The sequence below is a fragment of the Strongylocentrotus purpuratus genome, unplaced genomic scaffold (genome assembly GCF_000002235.5).
Source record: "Strongylocentrotus purpuratus isolate Spur 01 unplaced genomic scaffold, Spur_5.0 spur5_scaffold_5, whole genome shotgun sequence".
NCBI classification, from domain to species: domain Eukaryota; kingdom Metazoa; phylum Echinodermata; class Echinoidea; order Camarodonta; family Strongylocentrotidae; genus Strongylocentrotus; species Strongylocentrotus purpuratus.
Genome location: NW_022145611.1, coordinates 24,718,485 through 24,740,863, shown reverse-complemented (window position 1 = coordinate 24,740,863; position 22,379 = coordinate 24,718,485). Strand labels below are relative to the sequence as shown.

The following is a 22,379-nucleotide window of genomic DNA, read 5'->3' as shown; positions in this document are numbered from 1 at the left end:
TAGTGAGTAAAGTATGATTATAAAAAGCCAAATGCTTTGAAAATTATTCCATGAGTTAATGAAATACTGCAAATTTTTGCATAAGGTTAATGATCATACCATGTTTAACATTTTCAATCCATTCTTCTTATTTGCACACCAGGCTTTAACGAGTGCAGTGAAGAGAGGTCTGATTCCTACCCCGCCCTCCCACATGCTGTCTGGTGATGAGCTGGCCAAGTTGAACCCCTGGGTGAGGGGGAAGGGCAGACGCTTCTACCCGAGACCAAGGTTATTCACTCCGTATGTGGAGGAAGCCAAGGTGAGTGTGACAGGAAAGAAAGAGTTCCCTCTATAGCCCTGCCTCAAATATCTTTCAGGACATTGTCGATGAAAATCTAAGCAACCATTTAAAGGCCCTTTAGTGTGCATCCTTTATGAAAGAAACAGTAGAAAAAGAAGGGTATGTAGATAATTTTCTAAAAAAACAGATATCTGATAAACTCTTGATGTGTAATACAGTGTAGGAAGATAGGGTAACCAAAAGGATACTTCAAAATTTTACCTGTATTGCTATATTAGGTATATTCCTCGTTTCATATGCAAATACCTTTCAAGATTTAGAAAAAATCAAAGAATCTAGCTTTTCATCAAATAGAATTAAAAAAACCTGCCAAATTTCCTTTTACAGTCAAACTTGCTTCAGTGACCACCTGTCTACAAAGACTGCCTATCTAGAAAGTTCACACGTTTTGTTTCCCTTGAAAATGGATTTTCATTGAAACATGTACATTTACTATAGGAACCTGTCTACAATGACAACTTTGTGTTTCCCTTGAGTGGTCGCTATAGACAGGTTTGACTGTACTTATTAAAATTGTGCATAGATTTTGAATACTTTACTTAAAACATGCATATATAAAAACACATTTGTAGTGACAACAGGAATATATCATTATAAACATATTTTCCCTTCTTTTGAATATTGATAATACACTTTCATGACTCTTGTAGCATTTATGACCTGAAGTAGGAACAATATGTAAAGTTCTATTTGTGTTATCATGTAAATGTCTCCTGTTCCAGTGATCCAGACCATTCCATGGATACCTCAGTCACACTGCCAAACTAACTCTAAACTGACTCTGAATCAGGCCTGTGTGTGTAATGTAAGTGTTTGGTCTGTCTACAACCTATCTGGTGTCAGTCGTGTCAGTGTGACGGGGTATTATCTAAGACGATGATTTATATTTTTTGGTAAATTCTTTTTTTGCAGTGTTTCCTTGAGGAGCCAGTGGTGTCGGACATGGAGTCAGACCAGAGAGGAATCCGTATGTCTTATGTGCCTGATGCTCTATACATGCTGGAAGAGAGAGGGGAACGTTCAGACCGATGGGTTAGTAGGCCCAGGCCGTATCCTCCTTCTGTCATCGCAGGTTCATTCCCAGGTAAGTGTAAACACACCATTTATTTGAACTTACTTAACATGCATCATGAATCTAGGTTGTTCAGACCAATAGGTGAATAGGATCAGGCTGTATCATCTTGCTGATTTATTCGCAGGTGAGTGTGAACATGATGGAAATTTATTTTATATATGGAGATGTGTTCAGTCCAATGGGTTAGTAGGATTGAATCTTACCCTTCCCCTTTCATTGTGGGTCATTAGCGCTTAGAGACTTTGGTGGTTAGCACTTTATAATCACTGTTTTTATTGTTTATATTATTAATTTCCAGATAAGTGTGAACATACATTTTATGTGATATGTGCTGATCAGGCTATGCCAAAGTGGTATATATTTTCTGGGTGATGCCCTTATAGTGTGGCAGGAATGAATCAATTCAACTTGGTAGGAGGCAGTTTTATTACCTTCCTTGATGAATTGGAAGGCTTCTCTAAAATGCTTGTTTCCAATCATTCCTTGCTCTCACAGAGATACTATAGTGAATATGATGAGAGAGGGGGCTGTAGCAGTAACAGTCAACACAGAACACATTTCACTTGGAGCTCTTGTTATTTACAATGATGTGTCTTGAAGGCACCGAGTTGTGTTTGTGGTGTCTTTGCATTTGATTTGATATTACAGATTTTGAAGAGTTTTGTTTTTAATGAAATTTGTTAAAGTACACTGTGCTACTTATAGCTACTTGCGCCCTCTATATAGCAAACAATGCCTAATCGGTGACCATTGGTCCCCCATGATCCCCCTTTTTTAATGATATTTGAGAGCTGATTTGATTAGATATTCACCTGTCAATGACCATGCAGGGAGGTCTAATCCCTCCTGGTCAAACTAGTGCAGATGGGCTTTAAAGAAAAGTTTTTTGTCAGACCTTTGAATTTCCCAGTGCTTCAGAGAGAGAGAGAGAGAGAGAGAGGGGGGGGGGGGGGGGGGAGGGGAGAGAGAGAAAGAGAGAGAAGTGGATAGAGGAGATAATGAGGGGAAAGAGCCATACAAGTTGAGCAATTTTGTTATGGCTAGATTTCTCCCTGCTGCCCTCTTGTGTGTGAAACTCAACAACCTTCACAAATATTTCCCTCATCTGGCAAGAGAGGGAGCCACTCTACTTCACCCATCCAACCAGCTTTCGCGTACTTTGGCCCCAATCCAAGAGTATTGTTCTGTGGGGTCGTCACAGTGACCTGATTGGAGAATCCTTAGCTACAGCAATAATAGGTCCATCTGCTGACTTGTTTACAAAAGACAGAAGTACATTACAAGGAATGAATGTGTCTCCTATCTTTACAATGGCACATGTTCATGAAGAGTGACATAACTGTGATCCCATGGGAGAACGACGTGAAAATAAAGAAAAGAGTAGAGGGGAGGGTATGAGACATCAAGAGAACAAATCATGTGTAGACATGAAACATCTAGGGTCTACTAAATAGTTTATAGTTTTGCATTCGGGTTTATTTTCAGATAGTTGGTCTTGCTCTTGTTTTGATACCTTCTCACATGGATGTTTGGTTACTATTTTTATCTGCCCTTTGCCTCTACCTTTACCTTCATATTTTACTCCCCCGCTTTTATTTTTTCATTTCTTCTTTGTTTTCGATCACCCTGTATCGATAGATTGTTACTCCAAAATCAGTTTTATTGTTTGTTTATTCTTTCTCCATTGAAACATTTCTATCTCACAAATGAGATCTAGCATTAAATGTAGTTTATGAAGATGCCTTTATCATTTTCTAGCAGTAATCTGGCATCTAATGTAATTTCAGGACCCATTTGGTACCAATCAAGTCAAACCATGGCCATCTCCCCCCCCCCCCCTCCCCCTCACCCGCTCTTTTCCTTTCCTCTTCTTTTAGCAGAATGCAAGGCCAAATGTAACATTGCCTTCAAAATAACGTCACTCATAGACTGATCAAAACTATGGGCTCTTAAATTCTAATATTTTATATTGTATGTATCATATTTGTTGCTTGATTAGGTTTAAATGTAATTTTGAAGATGGTATTTTCTTGCAAACCCTGCACTAAGTGCATTAACTCTATGTAACAGTAGATGTAGATGTTCAATCAAATTAAATTTCATTCAAGGGCATCAGGACAATGGCAATGCTGGTGGTACCGAAGGGGAAGTTCAATTCTATGCAGAAGGGGAAGGACGATCAGTAGGGCTGTTCACACAGAGCTAATCATGCATTTTTTTTCATCATGATCAGAATTTCTCTTTTTCAATTTGTGAACAAAAATTTTACTTAGTTGTGAGATCCTAATCATGATTCAAATACTAAGAACAGTGTTTTTTCTTTAAATTAAAGAACAGGAATTTCATCCTCTCCTTGCATTGATCACACAAAGTGAAAGTGAGATAAGAAAATGTATTTTTACAGTATCTCACATGTGAACAGCCACAAGAAGATATGAGACTTGAACGATCATTCAAATCTCCTTTATTCTCGTGTGTGAACAGGCCTAATACTTAGTGCTTTTCCTTATAAAATGAAAACAATGGGCAATGTAACTGTAGAAGGTGAAGGTCGTCTACCAATGACCAATAACAACACAGAAGTTTTATGACTTTAGCAGACTTCACCATGCATTGTACAGAATCTAAGGATGAACAAATTCTCTCACAAAAATAACATGTGTAACGAAGATGTGTGTAAAGGTTAAACAACTAAGGAGGAAATCAATCGAACTTGTGGTTGAAAAAAAATCAGATACTTTGTTGACTCTGGAGACTATGCCATCCACTTAATTTTCCACCCTAGCTGTGCAAATACTCTGTTTTCATTATAATTCTGTGTTTTTAATGAAGAAGACATGTATATGTTTGTAGCAATTTGAAATCTACTTTATATATAAACAATATATATTGGAATGTATGCATGCACTTTCATTCCAATATATGAAGAGAAAGCATAAAACTAAATAACATACATGTACATGTGCATGTACATTTAGCACCTTTCTCTTTCTCTTTCTGTTCTATGACCTTAAGTAAGCTGTTGACTTGGGGATTCCCCACTTAGTAGAAAACCATCAGCAGACCATCTGGAATTCTTGGCCTGAATTCAATATCTGTTTTTGAGCAGGGTAATGATTCATACAAATTGTGCGTCATTAATACAAGTACATCTTCCCTAGCATTTATAATTTGTTTACAATTATTAACAGTGTTTGTGACATTGAGCAAGATTAATTGATATTATTTGAATTTCATAAGGTTTATATTTTCATATTAATTACACAATTATTCCTAACATCATCAACCATTACAATTTTTTAAAAATATAGTTAGTTCATTTTGAGGTATAAATGCATCATCACCACCCCTAACCAAGACACATTTAACCAAGACACTAACACAGACTGCCAGCTTAGTCTGCTATTGCTATTAAAAAGTGATCTTACAGTCACATGCTAGAAGTGAACTATGATCTTTAGCACGGCCCCAATTAATTAGGTATGATAGCAGCCAGAATTAACTGTAAATTAATCTCAAGTCGTTGCCGATGTGACACTTCTTCATTTATGCAGGTGTGTAGTCTAGCAGGTTGTTTATTAGAGATCATAGATGGGAAAATCAGATAAGAGTCCTTCACATTGCTTAAAGGCCTCATCGTTCCTTAGATTCTGATTAAGATGGAGTAGTAAGAATCTCAAAATGGGAACACCCGTCCTTCACATTTCATATGAAGGCCCCATCTTTCCTTTGCATGGAGAAGGTGATATGGAAATGGATAAAGCCGTTAACCGTCCTTCACATTACAGTTCTCTTCCTTCTTTTGTATACTAGTAGTAGAAGATGTCCTAAGGGGGAATTAACCTCTCGAATATGAAGCATTATCATGACATAGAGAGTAAAACAATTTTTTATTTGTAGGCCAAATGATATCGTCTTGCAAGTACAATAAAGAGACCCTACTTCGTCATTTTTACGATGTCGTCTGCTCCCCAAGGAAGCTGCCATTTTGTCAAAATTTCACTTAAAAACTTCTGGGTTGTGACGTATCACAAGGAGGACTGATGTAGCGCACACGTCACACATGGTATACTGCCAAGTGTTTGGCTGTAATAATTGTTCCTAAAAAAACCAAGGGGAAATCGTTTCATTGGTTTCCAGACCAATACGATCGCATTGAAATATACAAGCTTTAGGTAGCAGCTCTGAAGGTGGAGAAATTTCTGGACAAAAAGTACAAGTACGACAGGAAAAACATGTATTCTGCAGTGATCATTTTACAGTTTACAGCAGGGAAACTTACATATGCAATAGCGTTCAAATCCATGTGATACGCCACAGAACGGGCCGTGAGTAAACTCAATGGCGCCGTAATGAAAATTCTCAGAGCCGCCAAAGACAAAGGATTCTAAAGAAGATTTATGTCGTCCCTTTTGTCAAATGTATGATGTTTTATATTTTTCAGATAATGTTTTAAATGGCCTACAAACTGAAAGTAACATGTACATGTAGTTTGAGGTTAATTCCCCTTTTAGCATCTTGAAATTGGAAAAGCACATATTGTTCTTCACATTTATTCTTAATTGCGTGAATTTTTCATTTGCTCTGTTGATTTGATGGTTACAAGACCTTTGCCTTATTAAACATCATTCTACTTTGACATAGTAGATAAAGAAATACGGAATGTGAAAGGATAAATCTTGCAAAAATGCATTTATAAACCTTCTTTCTCCAGGAGAGAAAATATGTATTAAAGAATTGATGATTGAAAGATAATGTACTTATAAGGTAGCAAAAACTGACTAAATAACGTGTTTATGTTATTGGAAGTCAATGGAAAGGCCCTTCAATATTTTAATTGTAATGTTATTACTTATGCAGCAATTGCTACATTACGATATTAATGTTTCTTTTCCTTTCCAAATTCCTTTGTGCATTGAATATGCAGGTATAGTCATCATGAGAAATTTTCAAACATGAGATCTCATTTCTTTAGATTTCCTGTATGAAACTACTTTTGGATAATATCTTCAAAGGAAATCCAAACTCGATTGCAACATTACTCTAGATGAAAGCAGAAAAGTTAGAAAAGTAGACTGGTTAAAGTTTGAATAAAATCTGACAAAAGTTGAGGAAGTTATGAATTTTGTAAAGTTGTAATCACTGCAGGTATTGGCTCTTCAAATTCGCTTAATCGTGATGTCTCTGTGATATAGTGGCAGACAACTGTCCCATTTGTTCCAACTCACAAAATGACTGAAATTTTAACTTTTCAAAAGTGTATTCTCTTTAAAGGACCTACCTTATAATGATATGCTATCCATAATACAATTTTGAGTAGTGCCCCAAGGGAGAAGGTATTTGGGAGAAAAACAGAAATTATATTTTTGTTCAGGACAAACAGGAGGGTTATCCGTGACTAGTGACTACTTCACAATCCACTGACCTTGTATTTCATCAGAGCCAAACAAAAAAGCACTAGAAAATGAGCAAACCTGTGGTGATTTGATTCTAGTCAGATTGAAAAACGATTCACCACAAACAACAAACAAGTCAATGAACGCTTGAACAAGTGCCTTGTGTTCTAAGAATTCCTCTTCCCATTTTTCTTCCAAGAAGTTTTAAAGAATATTTGCTATTTAACGTGTTTAATAATGATTTGATAGCCATTTCCAATATATCTATATGTCAATATTTTTAAGGAGTACATCATGATTTAAGGAGCAATATCACTGGCAATAATCGATTCAGAAAGAGAGAGAAAGAAGGGGGCAGGAGGCATGCCCCTTCCCTTTTTGAAGCAAAATCCAAGCATGCTCACCCTCTGTGTTATTTATATTGTTGGTACTAAAAAAAATATATTTTTTTCTCTCTCCAGTTTGGTAAACCTGTTAACCAGTCTTTGAAAAGATTATGTGGTTCCTTTTTTTTTTTTATTCCATTGAATTTTGTGACAAATCCAGACCTACCCTATATCTCCTTGTCCTACCCCCCCCCTCTCTCTCTCTCTCTTTCTCTCTCTCTTTCTCTCTCTCTCTTTCTTTGAGAAAGAAATTTGTTTGAATCCAGAACATTCTGTTGATGACGGTGGCATGATTGGCATCAATATTGACTACGTGTAAATATTATTTTCTCCAGGTCTTTCTCATATTTATTCAAATTAAACATTACTTTAATGATTTGTCTGCTTGGAAAAACAGTATGTGTTATTGTCTCGAAAATTGTTCTTGTGTTGGACTAGGTCAAACAATGTTGGTCTGGGTGAAACAATGTTAATCTCTTACTAGTGTCATCAAAACCACAGAGTTCTCTTGTTAAGAAAAACCATCAAATTCTTGGAAAAATTAAGGCATAAACAGGATGTACCCTCTCCAATATCAGGATTCATGTTGCATTCATGTTCACAAGAGTTATTGGACTTTGACTGAAGGCCAAATGATGTAAGAACTTGATTTAGAACATTAAACAAGGAAAATCACCTTTAGTGAGTTTTTTCTGTATTAATGTGTAAAGGAAAGTTTTATTTCCATATACTACCGGTACTTTAATATGAAGAAAAAAAGTCCTCTATTTTATTTTTTTAAACATTATATGGAAAGCATTATGTTCATTTTCTACTTAAATAGTGGAAATAATATGATTTGACAAAGAAAAGACTTGTTAACTTACATACAGACATATAAAAGTCAGCAAGAGATAATATGGCCACTGCATGTTATACTGGTAATAAAGATTAACCAAAATATTATATAATTTCACCACAATATAGATATATTGTCCAATGTGTAGATGACATTCCTGTAAATCTCAGTGTGTAAAGAAGCACCCCTATTTTAATATTTTTTTTTTGCTTTTGCTTTTTTGCTGACTCTGTAGGCAGTAAGCCAAATCGCGTCTTATTTCAGCGTCCATAAATTTTATTAAGAGGCGCAGTTGAAGTGCTTGTGAACTTGTCACAAATAATAGTAACAATGTTACCGGTTTTTAAACATATTTGTGGCTTACACCCAGTAGATTTCTCCCAGGAAGCATTACATTTATAAAAGTATTAATGTTGTTTTTAAAACTAAAGATGACAGAGAAATTTTCCTCCGAGTCCAAACAGAAATTTGGACAGGCTAGTTTTTGAGTGGTGAATGACTGAGTGAACTGGGACCATGCTTTTTGGTGCACGGGTGATCGTCAGCCAGTACAGTGCTACATGTATGTGAAGGGGCATAATAAAATAAAAATAAAAATTTTCAAAAAGAAAAGAAAAGAAAAAAAATCTTTTCCCTTCAAATTAGGAACATAGGTTAACTTCAAATAGTAGATCCTATTCTTTATTCACATTATGTAATTTATGTCCAGACTCAGAGATTATCGAAAACCACTAAGAAGTTGCATTTTTAGGACTCAAAATATCTTTTTAATTTTTCGGCGGAAAAAAAATGTGTCATTTACACAGAGATTTACGGTATCAAAAGGTGAGGGTAGCAGCTGTTTTCAAGGGGAAACTTAACACTTTTCAATGACATCCTATGCTACCGTTGCCAGCATATATGTTATCAATCACCGGCAATTTTATCTTGTATTCTCTGACTGTCTGTCTTACATATATTAAATAGATAAATTAATATTTGATACCGGTAGCTTTAAATAAGCTGCTACCCAGGGCGAAAGCTTGGAAATATCGCATGTAAATCTCTTTTCAAGCTGACTCTAGGTGCCTTATAGTCTCCCGTTGTTGAAAGCTATAGTCATAATTTCTGGTCAGGATAGTATACTGGTACCTAATTAGGAAATCTAAGGTGCATGTGTATTTCTATGATGTGATTAGAAATTATGAGATTAATCCCAGTAATGAAATAGTTAATTGGGAGCGTTAGCTGTGTTAAAGCATATTCTGAGAATTAATGACCACTGCTCAGGAAGGTTAACTTTGGGGAGGAAAAAGGAGCGAAAGTGGGCTTGTACTTCTGAAATGTTAGGTCAGTTGATGTGAACATACATAATGATTATACTAGAGTATCATGATGATTTACTTTTAATGGCAATTTATCATGTTGATTCAGACAATAGACATGGGGTTGTTTCAGGGTGTAAATATGATAACTGCAATTGATTCAAAGTCTATATTTTTTCTCTCTTTTGTTTGTAGCTCCTGATGAAGCTACTGTGAAGGCCATGCGAGCCAGAGAGAAAGAGCTCCAGCGTTCAGTTGCGGCCAAAAGGGCCTTCTCCTTACGCTGCACAGACCATGCAGCAGTGACCAGGGAAGTCCATACCCGCGTTGTTCGAGAGTTTGGTTTCCCTGACGAGGCTGTGGAAGTGTTTGATGGCCCAGCTGAGGGTGGAGACTATGAGGGGCAGGGATCAGGGGGCCTGGATGATAGTGATCTGGAGGTCTTTGGACGCATGTGGAATGATCTGCCTGATCTTCATCATCGGCATGAGCCTGCACATCATACAGAGGTGAGATGTCTTTAGGGAGCTGTAGACGCATTATTTACAGAGATGATGGCATGATTTGTAAGGAAATGGGTATGGTGGTATATGGACTAGACAATAACATGGGTTTGAGAAACATCGCCCCCTGAAATTGCACTCTGGACCCAAAAAATGTCAAAATATTGATAAGGAAGTGGTGCACATGACCCCTATGATATTTTGTTGTGGACCCCTACTACAAAGGGGGTGAGGGTGAGGGTGAGGGTGAGGGTGATGATGATGATGATGATGATGATGATGATGATGATGATGATGATGATGATGATGATGATGATGATGATGATGATGATGATGATGAAATGTAGGTTGGCTTTTGACAGTAAAAATTGTAATAATTGCATACTGTAGCTGAAAGCTGTTGTTTATGCTCGGTCTGCACTGGAGTGTTTACATGAATTTGAAATTTCTGATTCCACAATACTCAACTGAGTTCCACTCCCATTCCTGACCTCTTTCTAGTATACAGGATCTGAAGACTTGAAAAATAAGTGGCAAAGAACTTGAGAGAAGTGTTTTGACTATCCAGCAATTCCCAACTCACCAATATTAAATTTGGTGTCCTTTGTAGTCACGAGCCCATATTTATAATCCAAGATATTTTGTATGAAGGGGAGATTATCTTACCCCATCCCTGCTTGAAACCTGACGTCAATCCAATGAATATTTACCCCAGATTATTACTGTTGCCAGAGTAATTGGACTACATTGTCAAACCCCCGAGTCCGGAGTAGTCGTATAAAGTTCAGTTTTTAAAAGCTTCCCCTCCACCCTCCTGGGGTGTTATTACCATCTTCCTAACAATACTGAAGCTACAAATCAATGCAAAACACATTTGTTAGTGCAATCTCATTAGTGGAAAGTTAGATTCATCATGGTGAAGTTCTCTAGGGGGTCCCATTTTGGATTTCAGTGGGATCTTGAAGCTGATTTTTTACACAAATTAGTCAGTGATGAGATAAATTCCACCAAGGCTGTTTTCAATCCAACACGTCTTTGTGTAGTCACTGCAGTGTGAAAGCTTCTTTTCCTTCTTTAAACTTCTATAATAGGCAAGGCTTGAGACAAATTGTATTTTGTATATTTGTTCCGGTTTGTTTCAAACTTCCGTCACTCTGATTTTTCTGCTACCATACAATTTAACTTTTTACAAGGGTTGGAATGGCCTTTAAGAATATTGCCCCGTAAGAGTTTGGGAAGTATTATGGTATTAAGAAAGATGCGATTATCCAGTCTTAGTTATGTCACCCATTACTTCTGACTGTTGTTGCACAATTATGAAAAGCTGATAGAGCAACAAGAATCTGATCTTGCATTTGCTCTGTCACATTTGTGAAGTAGAAAGAATGTTGAATATATTTAATTTGAATATGTGCCTAACTGCCTATCCTCATGCAGAAATTGGTGGTTATTTATCAGAAATTCTGTAATCAGAATACAATAACTAAATAGTTTTGAAAAGAAATGCATCTTCTATATGGGTTAATGTTTGTTACTTTTGAGGATACTGAAAAAAGTTCTGTATTTTAAAGATAAATACAATTTCTGAATTCATTGTGACAAGGTTACAGCCCTGTTTTGGCTTTTACTTCTCTCATTTTACTATTTTATAGGAACAATTACATATATACTGTACATGATTTGTTGTTGGCTTCCCTCGCTTCATTTTCACAAAAACTATCGCTATATCAGAACTTGAAATTCACCTGCTTAACAAAATTTCATAGGTTAGTTTCTTCTCTCTTTTTATAAAAATGTAAAAAATGAAAAACAGGTGTGCTATTACACATGAATAGATGACATTCTAAGGCAAGGAGGCATTTCAAAATCGCAGAACAAAACAAAACAAAACAACCGGATTCTAGCCGTCTAGTCTAGCTTTCAGGCTTGTATTTATTACCTTTCCTCATAATGTGTGAGCTCTCTATAAAAGGGCAGGATAATTAATGTATATTTGTAATCTCTTTAAAGTTGTATTTCATTTCATTTCATTTATTTTCCACATTAAAAACCAGATAAATATACAAGGTAAAAGATTACATTATACACATTTGACACATAGAGCAAAAGAAAACAGATACATAAGCATAAAAGAACAATGAAAATCTACATCAGTTAACAAAAACATCAACATTAAAACATAAAAAGGTGAGTAATGTAGATGGGGCTAGAAAAAGCGAAGCTTGTCGAGTCTAGCCCCGGTAGCAATGAAGGGGAAGTCCACCCTGAGAATGTGTGTGGCCAAGTAAAGGCGGAGTAAACCCATCCTCAGGGTGGACTCTCCCTTCTAATGTCTGGTTTTATAATTAGATTAAATTGACCCGATGATAACATAATTGCGATTTGAAACATAATAATAATTGTTTTTAAATTGATTTGACTATTTAGAATTGCAGAGATATTGTTTATATTTATACTTAAATTGTCGTAATGATGCAGATTGTTTGAGACTGTTATCTAAAGTAGACCATGTAAGGTAACCCTGATACTTAACACTTCTTTGGCCAGTAGCAGTTCTGTAATAAATGCTATGCAAATTCTTGGAGTTTCGAGTGTTATAACAATGTACATCACTGTTGCATCTAAACCAGTTTTGAAGTGAGTTTGGTAATAGTCCCTTTTCAGACTTGTACATAAATTCTCCCAGTTGTAACCTACCTAATTCATATACAGTCAAAACCCTTAATTGTTTAAAGATATTGTTGGTATGGGCCAAATAATGAGACTTGGCAATTATGCGTATTACACGTTTTTGCAACAAATGTAAACGATTTAACAATGTATTTGATGCATTTATCCATAGCATATTACCATATTGTAAATGAGGGAGAATTAATGAATTGTATAGCAAAAGCAGTACCTTTGACGGTAATACAAATTTCAGTTTTGACATAACTCCAGTAATTCTCGAGATCTTTAATGCAATATCATTAATATGTAAAGACCATGATAACTTGTCATCAATATTAACTCCCAAAAAGCGGGCACTATGTACTTGCTTTAAGGGCTCCACTGAATCAACAAACTTAAGAGTAAGTAAGTTCTTATCATATTGTTTATTCAATGGTGCAAAATGCATAAAATTTGTTTTCTCAATGTTTATCCTTAACCCATTCACTTTGTACCAAATATTAACCTTTTGTATTTCTTTATTCATATTATGGACAAGAGTATCTAGTTTCTTCTCGCTTAAAGAGACATTGGTGTCGTCTGCAAAAATAATGTATGACAAAGTTGAGGAAACATTCGGCAAATCATTTATATATAGAATAAACAACAGTGGCCCAATTATTGACCCTTGGGGCACTCCGCATGTAACTTCTTTTTCAAATGAAGTTGCATTATCATAAACAACATATTGTTTTCTTTCCTTCAAATAATCCTTTATCCACTGTAATGGCAAACCTCTCACACCATAGTACTCCAATTTGGATAATAAGGCTTGATGATTAATGGAATCAAAAGCTTTTGAGATATCCAATGACAAACAGAGTGAATGTTTGCTATCATCAAGGGAAGTAAGTATTTGGTCCAAAAAATAAGTCAAGGCCAATATAGTTGAATGACCAGATCTGAAGCCATATTGAAAATTCGACAAAATCTCTCGTTTCTCAATGTAAGACAATAATCGAGAGTAAAATAATTTTTCCAAGATTTTGGAGAAAACGGGCAAGAGTGACACCGGTCTATAATTACAAAACTGCTTGAGGGAGCCTTTCTTATAGATCGGAGTCACCCTCGCCAGCTTCATACTGTGAGGGAATTTACCAGTGGAGAGGGAAAGGTTAAAAATATGTACCAGTGGAGCAAGAATGAAATAGATTGATTCTTTAATGACAGAAACAGTTATATTATCATGACCAGGACTTTTACCTATTTTCAGTGCCTTCACTATATCTATAATTTCATGACCTTCTATTGGTTTCAGAAACATTGACTGTTGATATTGACCATTCATGTAAGATCTACACTTCAGCATGTCAATATTACTTGTATCTGTGAACATTGTCCCAATGCCTATGAAATATTCATTGAATTTGTTTGCAATATCAACAGGATCTGTAAGTTTCTTATTATTTTCATCACGAAAACAGTCTTGGTTCTTTCTTTTGATTCCCCTATTCAACATATTGTTAATAATATTCCAAGTTCGTTTACTACAATTACTTTCTTCAAACTGCTTTGCATAGAAAGATTCTTTTGACCTTCGAATAATTAAAGTTAAAGTATTTCGATACTGTCGGTATACTTTTTTCCTGTATGCAGAAGGGTTCTTCAAATACTTTTTGTATAGCTCTATCTTTTTCTTACATGATTTCAATATTGCTATTGTAATCCATGGTTTAGATTCCCTTTTTCGGCAACGCCTTTCTTTCAAAGGAAAACAAGAATTCTGTATGATATTAAATTCACTGAGATATACTTCATAAGCTCTGTCACATGACTCTTCATGCATCACATATTCCCAAGAGTGTTCAGTCAGGGCAACCCTAAATTTTTCAAAGTTTGAGCGAGACATGTCTCTTGTATAAGTTTTATTGCATTGATCGCGCTTAAGCCAATCACTACGTTTTGACCGATTGAAAACAAAAATTGGAAGGTGGTCTGAAATGTCTGCCAGTAAAATACCGCTTTTTAACACTAGACTTGTGTCATTGACAAAAATATTGTCAATAAGAGTTGAACTTGACTGAACTATTCTTGTTGCCTTTGTTATGAGAGGGGCATAAGAGTGAGAAAAAACCATTTCCAAAAAAGAGTTGACATGTTGGTCAGAGTGTAGATCCAGTAAGTTTAGATTGAAATCACCTAAAAAGTAGCATGTTTTATTTTCGCGACCAACTTTCTCTAGAATATTGTTAAGATCTGATATAAAGTCAACACAGCTCTGAGAAGGAGGTCTATAAATTACTGCAATTATCAAGTTTTTACTATTACTGTGAGCTACCTCGATGAAGTAAGATTCAATATTTTCATTAAATACAGATAGATCAGTTCTTTCCTTAATATGAAATGAAGTTTTAGCAAACATTCCAACACCTCCTCCACGGGATGGTCGCCCTTTTCCATAATATTCGTAGCCAGCAAGTGACAATAGACAATCTGGACCTTTCGAAAGCCACGTTTCGCTGAGCAGAATAAAATCAACTTTACACTTTAGCAAATCTAGAAACTCAGACATAGTATCAAAGTTTTTATTGAGACTGCGGCAATTAATATGCATTAAGGATATGTATTGTTCATCCAATAACAAAATTTCGTTATTAAGTTGATCAGGTAAGTAATACTCTGTTTCTTTGTCTATTATATTGTTTATTTGGTCTGTGCCGAAGTTATCAATGGCACTATCATTGCATGATTCTAGTAAGTCTTTCAAATCAAAATTAAGAATAGGTAGTTGAGATGACATAATGACAAGTACAAGTACGAACACAACTTATGAAAAAACAAAACAAATTTTAAAATACAAGAGATGTATAAAAATATCAGGATCCAAAAATTGACCCATCTGGAATTGTCTAAAAGTTTTTAAAAATTTCACAATTTGACACAATCATTTGTTTCTTTCCGTGCACAGTGTTACATACGGTATTATTTCTTCACAACAGTACTTACAGCATGCATGCTGAATTAGAAATCACTTGAGATTGAAACATTTCATTTTTAGCAAGTGTTAGATATGCTGATTATGAATCAACTAGATTTTTCTTGATAGGAGTACTTAATTGAAAAGAAAAAAAAATTGATATACAAGTGCAATGCAATTTTTTGTTACTACATGTTGCTGTAGGGTACACATTATTCTTCATTCTAAGTCAAAATTGATTTTGAAACAAGGCTATCAATTTGAAGGCAATATGGACTTATTTTTAAAACCAGGCCATGAAGCGTGAACTATCTCATCTTACAAATCCTTCCCTGCTGTGCCATCACATTTCTTGTGTCTTTTTCTCTCTTCATTTTTCTAAGCCATTGGATCATGTCATTTGTAATGCAGAGACCCCCATCTCAACTGCAATTTCAATCAAAACCTTGAACTTGATTATTCTATCACGTCTCCTTTTACATTGCCATCCACCGCCCCCCCTCACATACACACACCTTCTCTCTCTCTCTCTCTCTCTCTTTCCTTCTCTCTCTCTTTCTTTCTCTCTCTCTCTCTCTTTCTCTCTCTCTCTCTCCTTCTCTCTCCTTCTCTCTCTCTCTCTCAATTTCATTTTTATCCTTTGCCTCTATACCCCCTCTCTTTTTCTTCAAACATATTGTCTGATTAAACCCAGAATTTGGGGAATTATAATTTCAATTATTTTAATATTTCTCCATCATTTTACTATTTCTCCATCATTTTCTAAATTAAGTTTCTATTTGAGCGTGTTCTTTATGTCCTGCTATGCAGTCTCAGCTGTTCAGCTGTCTTTCCACTTTTCAGCGCCTCTGAAGAATCACTTGCAAAAGCTATTATCCTTAAAATATTTACTAGAATTCATCAATTTATACTGGGCTTACGATATGCCATCAGACGTCAATTAGTTTGATTGGAATAAACGCAGGTATTCCATCTTTCATATGTATAGAACCACTCATGCCTGGCATAGCGGTCCACCTTTCATGTATGTCTCATTGAAATATGTGCATTAAAAATTTGTCAAGAGTTAGGAAATCAAAAATGTATGTCATGATGCAGGAGTCCAGCCAAATTGTAAATTTAATAGAAAGGTTTACTCCTCAGATTGGATAAGCTTATTAAGTGCCACCCCCCCAAAAAAAAAAGGGAAAAAAAAAAGAAAAAAAGAAAGTACATTGCCCATTCTCGTTGCTGATGTGCTATCAGGAGATCACACTTTCTTGGAAATGATTCATCACTTCACCTTGCATCAGGTATTTCCGCCTATCATCCCCTAGCTAAACACCCTCAGTGCTCTTATCAAACACTTGCTTTCTAGCAAGAGGTGAATGCCATGAGCTTGATTTATGTGAGTCTATCTTTGTACTTTTATTTTGACTCATTCCCTGTGGTTTTACCATTTCACACATAGCAAAAATGTTGCTCTTCTTAATGCTGCATATTACAAATCATTTAATGGCCCCTAAAAATATTGACACAAGTGCCGAATGCACATACATACATCTGTGAATCTTGATGTACACCCCCCTCTTTCTTTTTTCTTCTTTCTCTCTCTCTCTTTCTCTCTCTGTTCCTCCTTTTACCAATATTTGTTCCACCATATTCGTATTATTATGTATCCATTGAGGGTATCATGCTATCAAGCTTTGCTTCCTTTGTCAACCCTCCTGTTTGATGTTTTTCGATTAGTTACTTTATTTGACATATTCTTTTGAAATGTGTAAAATTTGCAATGTTTTGTTCGTTATATATTTGTAAAAATGCAAACGAAAAAGAAAATCAAACAGAAATAAATAAATCAAACTCAAATCAAATCAAATCAAATCAAATCAAATCAAAATAAGAAACCAAAATTGGGCACTCATGTTTAACTCATATTTACTGTGATCATTGACATAATTTGTTTGATATGTTGATGAACATATTACAGTTAATCATGCAATGGTTTCAAATCGACTTCATTCGTGCAACAAAGAACAAATTATTGCTTAAATCTTAAATGAAAATTTCATTATTTACACCCAGCAAGCAAGTGTGTATAAACTGAAAGTTTTGTTTATTGGCAGAAATATACCGACGCTTGTGATGCAATAGTCTATGGACCGGAAGTGGAATGGAGAATGGTTTCCTACTTGATTCCTCATGTTTTGTTTTCATTACATCGTCTACTACAATGTTGAGAATTAAACTTTGTTATGTACATGTATATGTGTCTTATGGTTGGTAGGAAGTAAAAGTACCATGAAAGGAAGGATGTGTAATATACTGTAGTACATTGAGATTGAGCTTTGTTAGGGATATCTATGGAGTTCACAAGACGCTATGAATTTTTGAAAAGCCTATATCATTCTCAAATAAATGTATTCCCAGCCCCCCCCCCCTCAAAGTAAACTGTTAGTTCCACTCCCCCCCCCCCTTCCCCGGCCTGTTAGGAGGGGTAAGAGCAAAAGGGTGTACGTGTGTGTGACTTTGAGAAGTGAACCTTCTACTTGAAGCATTTGATTTACCTGTGTGAACTCCAGACCTTGTTATCCTTACAAGTGATTCATGAGTATTCTTGTTGAAAATTTATCTTCTATCTGACACCGACCCCCTCCATTTCATCAGAACTTCTTCTTCTTGCCCTTTTTCTTCTGTCACATCACCCATGAGTTCAGATATGAGATTTCTCCTGTTATTTCTCATTCTTGAACAACATTCTTGTCTTGAGAAGAAAAAAAAATCCATTGTCATCTAGAAAAATATACATATATGTGGGTCATTGGATAACCCTCCACATCATGGCTTCAAGTTGAAACACAATTTTGTGCTAGGGACTGAGATATACTTCAACAGCTGATTAAAAATCCATGTAAGAATTGAAAAGTGGGTGTAAATTGTAAATTGTAGTGAGAGTTTAGTCATCTTCTCAGTAGCTTTTTATTCTTAATGTTACAAAATGTTGGTATCCTATTGAAATATTTCAGGAGTTTAGATGTTTTTAATTATACAAGGGTACTTGCCAAATACTATTCCCCTGCCTACATGTATATAACTTTGGAACCTTCTGAATACTTGAAATGGGATGAGGGAACCGAGGTATAATTGTATTTTTCATTTAATATTCATAGGCAGAAAATCCTCTTCCCTAGCCCTTTATCCTGTGTCACCACCTATTTTATGCATAAGCCTAAAGTCTGTTAGCACATTGTTTGGTAGAACTGGTTTTCTGTCTACTGCATCATGCGTGATAGATTGTAGACTAAACAACCTCCAAAGGTTTCCCAGAAAATGTTCTTCTTTTCTTAACCACTTTGGCACATGTGCAGTCACATCTTTACCTAAGATTCTTTCTTATTCAAAGGTAGGAGGATGTTTTTTAGATCATACATTGCTTCCACTAATCAGTGATTAACACTGTTTGCATATGAATTTAGGTGTAAACATTAATACATGATGAATTACCTATTGATTTATGGCTTGTATCATTACATAGCCGGAAGTTTTATAGGCAAAGAAAACTCCATTGGAAATTCAGTCTTATATTCTCACCAGCAATAAATCGTGCCGGTGAACCATCTTCCTTGCATTAAATGCCTTAGGGATGTCTCATGGGTGAAATAATGGGATATCATCATTCACAGAGGAAAGTGGAAGAAAGTGAATGATGGGAAAGAGAAGGATGGAGGTTATGAAAGGGAAGGGTGTTGGAAAGATTATAATAAAGATATTTTAACTTTACCTTTGCTGTGTCTCTAGGATGAAGCAATGACATTTAATTATTCATGGAGGAAAATGGCATCTTGGGAATGAAAAAGGATGAAAATTGTCAAGAGTGTTCGGTGGTAGAAAGAGGAGGAATATTTAACGATGGTACATGAAAAGTAAGATAGAGATAGAGAAAAAGATAATTTGTAGGTCTGGACATTTACAGGTGGTTGACTTTCCTGGAGTCGGGTCATTCAACTCGCTTACCGGTACCTCATTACCCGCTGTGTTCTCTAGAAATCAGGAGGTACATTAATCTTCATTTATATTGTCTGGTTTTAAAAGGTTACAGAGTGGCTTGGATTTAGCTTGGTGTAGACCACTATATATCCACTTCAACTTCAAGCTCTAGAGTGATACCTTATTTAATTGCCCAAAATCTCTATTGACCTTTTTAAAATGTATGTGTCGCTAGTAGTATGCATTAGTTCGGCGGGAGGGGGGGGGGGGGGTCTCTATTCATGCAATACATGTATTTACATGTATGGCCTTTATTACCCATGTATAGTGGAGAGAGAAAATAGGAGAATCTCTCTTGAGATGAGAGAATGGTTTGCAATCGTTTTCTCTGTTAAATCACAAGAAGGGAGAAGAGCTTTTTAAAAGCAAACAACTATAATTAGTGAAACCCATCTTGAGATTGAATACTAATTTTAGGTAAAATATGTAAATATTTTTCCAAATTGTGAAAAGTATGCACATGTATACAGTTTTAAGTGGCTAAGTTGTGCTATCAAAGAGAAATCAAAGTTTAATATCGATTCTCCCATTCTCCCTCTCTCTCTCTCTCTCTCTCTCACTCACTCACTCACCTCCCTAATCCATGCTTAATGTCTTTACCCTTGTCTCCCCCCCCCTTTTACCTCCCCCCCCCCCCAAAAAAAAAAAAAAAAAAAAAAATTAACATAAATGTTTAGTTTACTCATTCAGTCTCAGAATGTAGCATCTAGAGCATCTTAAGGTTCAACATTTACCGGGGCTCTTTAGCAGGCCCAGGACCCCATGCCATAATTGCTTCACGCACGCAATTTCATACATTTCTCCCCCCCCCCCATCCCTTTTGGAAAATCCTTGATCCTTCCCTGCCCCCCCCCCCACCCCCCAAGAAAAAAAAAACACCTTTCTCCTTCATCATACTGTATAGGCCAGTATGAGACCTAGTTCCTAATACATACCGGTATTTATTATAACCTTTTTCTGAACTCTTTCTCATATGTTTTTTTTCTTGGGGATGTCTTCAGGGAAAGCACTTGCGCTGGGGGTGTGTGAAACTTGACCGTCTGAGCATCCTGAATATGCCTAGGTGTCCAGGGTTATACAGATAGGTCCATAAATCACAATACTGTTGACAATATATAGATAGGCCTATTCCATAAAAGCATATTTATTGCCACTGAACCCCAAATACTGCATCTTGAAGGTTTATAGTGGTGGAAAAGGTTGAACTTGAATGGTGAAGTTGAGGGTTCAGCAGCTCAAATGGACACCAAGGGAAAACTGTTTATACTATATTGAGCTATTAAATGATATTTTATCGCAGTATGCAGTGAATATAGTTTGTGTAAATCACTACTCTACTAGAGTGGGTTTGATATGTGCTACAGTGGAAATGATACATGGTTGGTGTACAATGATGAATGGTTGCTATTTTTATGTTGCCAAGATTTTCAATGATTTTATCATTTCAGAAAACAAAAAACTCTTTGCTATAGAATGAATAGATTCTAGTTGTTCATTCACCCAATATCATAATGACAATCACTAACACAGGTTCATATACATGTGTACTTCTCCAGATTGTCATAACAATTCTTTTTCTTATCAGCATTGTATGAGAACATAAATCTTCATCAGAAGTAATTCTGGTTATATTGTTTGTTGCGAGTTGTCTTGGACAAAAAATACTATAAATCAAGTTTTATGAAACTAATGAAGCAGCAGCCAAGCCTAAGTATTTGTTTCAAACCACAATATTATTAGAGTTGGATTGAGAAATTGATTTATTGATTACAAGTTACAACTGGAAGTTCTTTATTAGATGCAATTCTTGAACATGCTTTGTTTTTATCAGCAACGTTATCAATTACTTTATTATGGATAAAATGATTTTCACTCGTAAGCCTCATTTACATGTATTGATGCACTATAACCATGCATCGTTCTATTTCTAGCTGTATTCTAATCTGAGTTGCAAACTAGGTGATAAAAATTAACACTTTTGATAATTTAATGTAGCCTATTAACTGAATTAAATTGTTTCAGCTAATATATCACTTCATAGAGAATATAATAGGTTTATTAAACCTGTTTGTAAAAATGATGATGTATGGTAGAGATAATGATGATGGTGGTGAAGGTGGTGGAGATGGTGATGGTAGTAGTAGTGGTGGTGTTGGTAAAGATAATAATTGTGGTGATGATGGTGATGATAAAGATGAATACATTAAGACCTTTGTCTCACCATAGTTCGGGTGTGCTTATCAATGATTGAGAAGACATTGTAACATGCTCACAATTTTAATACTCATTGAATGATTGAGTTAGATAATCGATTCATGTTTCACATTAATGTCTGTCATTATAATCCTCCTACTTTTCTCCCATGTTGTGTTCCCAAAAATGTACAAGACAATTTTACCTGATCAGAACATAGCCGATGAACCATAGAATAAGATAATCGATTCATAGCAGAGATTGATATACAAATAATACACAGCAGTGAGGGCATTAGTAAGAATTACCCACACAAGGTACCGAGTGTTGGTAATTTTATAATGCCCGAACAAAATGATGTGTATTATTTGTTTTATAAAATTATGACTTGGATCCTTGTTACTTGATCAATCACCCTCATATCAAACTCAAAGGCCCGAATTCACAAAGGAGGTTTAAATCTAACCCATGGTTTAAATCCTCATTTACATAACCCATGGTTTAAAATAAGCGCAAATTGAGGCGTACCTTGCCTTGCGCACTTCTAATATCGGACCTCTGACTTGTGTCGCGCTTATGATAGCAACAACAACAACAAATTATGTGTTAGGCAAAATAAATGCCTGGTGACGTGTACGTTTTCAACCAATCATTTGATTAGGATTTACGTCATCATCTTATAATATCTA

The 22,379-nt window shown here is 35.7% G+C and overlaps 1 protein-coding gene across 1 annotated transcript in view; it reads left to right on the top strand.

Moving 5' to 3' along the window:
• The window catches only part of LOC578070 (BTB/POZ domain-containing protein 7), a 63,269-nt gene that overhangs the window by 34,403 nt on the left and 6,487 nt on the right, over window positions 1-22,379 (top strand). The window contains exons 7-9 of the mRNA XM_778257.4: window positions 143-301; window positions 1,256-1,427; window positions 9,538-9,851. Coding sequence (XP_783350.1) covers window positions 143-301; window positions 1,256-1,427; window positions 9,538-9,851 — 645 coding nt within the window. The remainder of the gene's footprint in view (window positions 1-142; window positions 302-1,255; window positions 1,428-9,537; window positions 9,852-22,379) is intronic.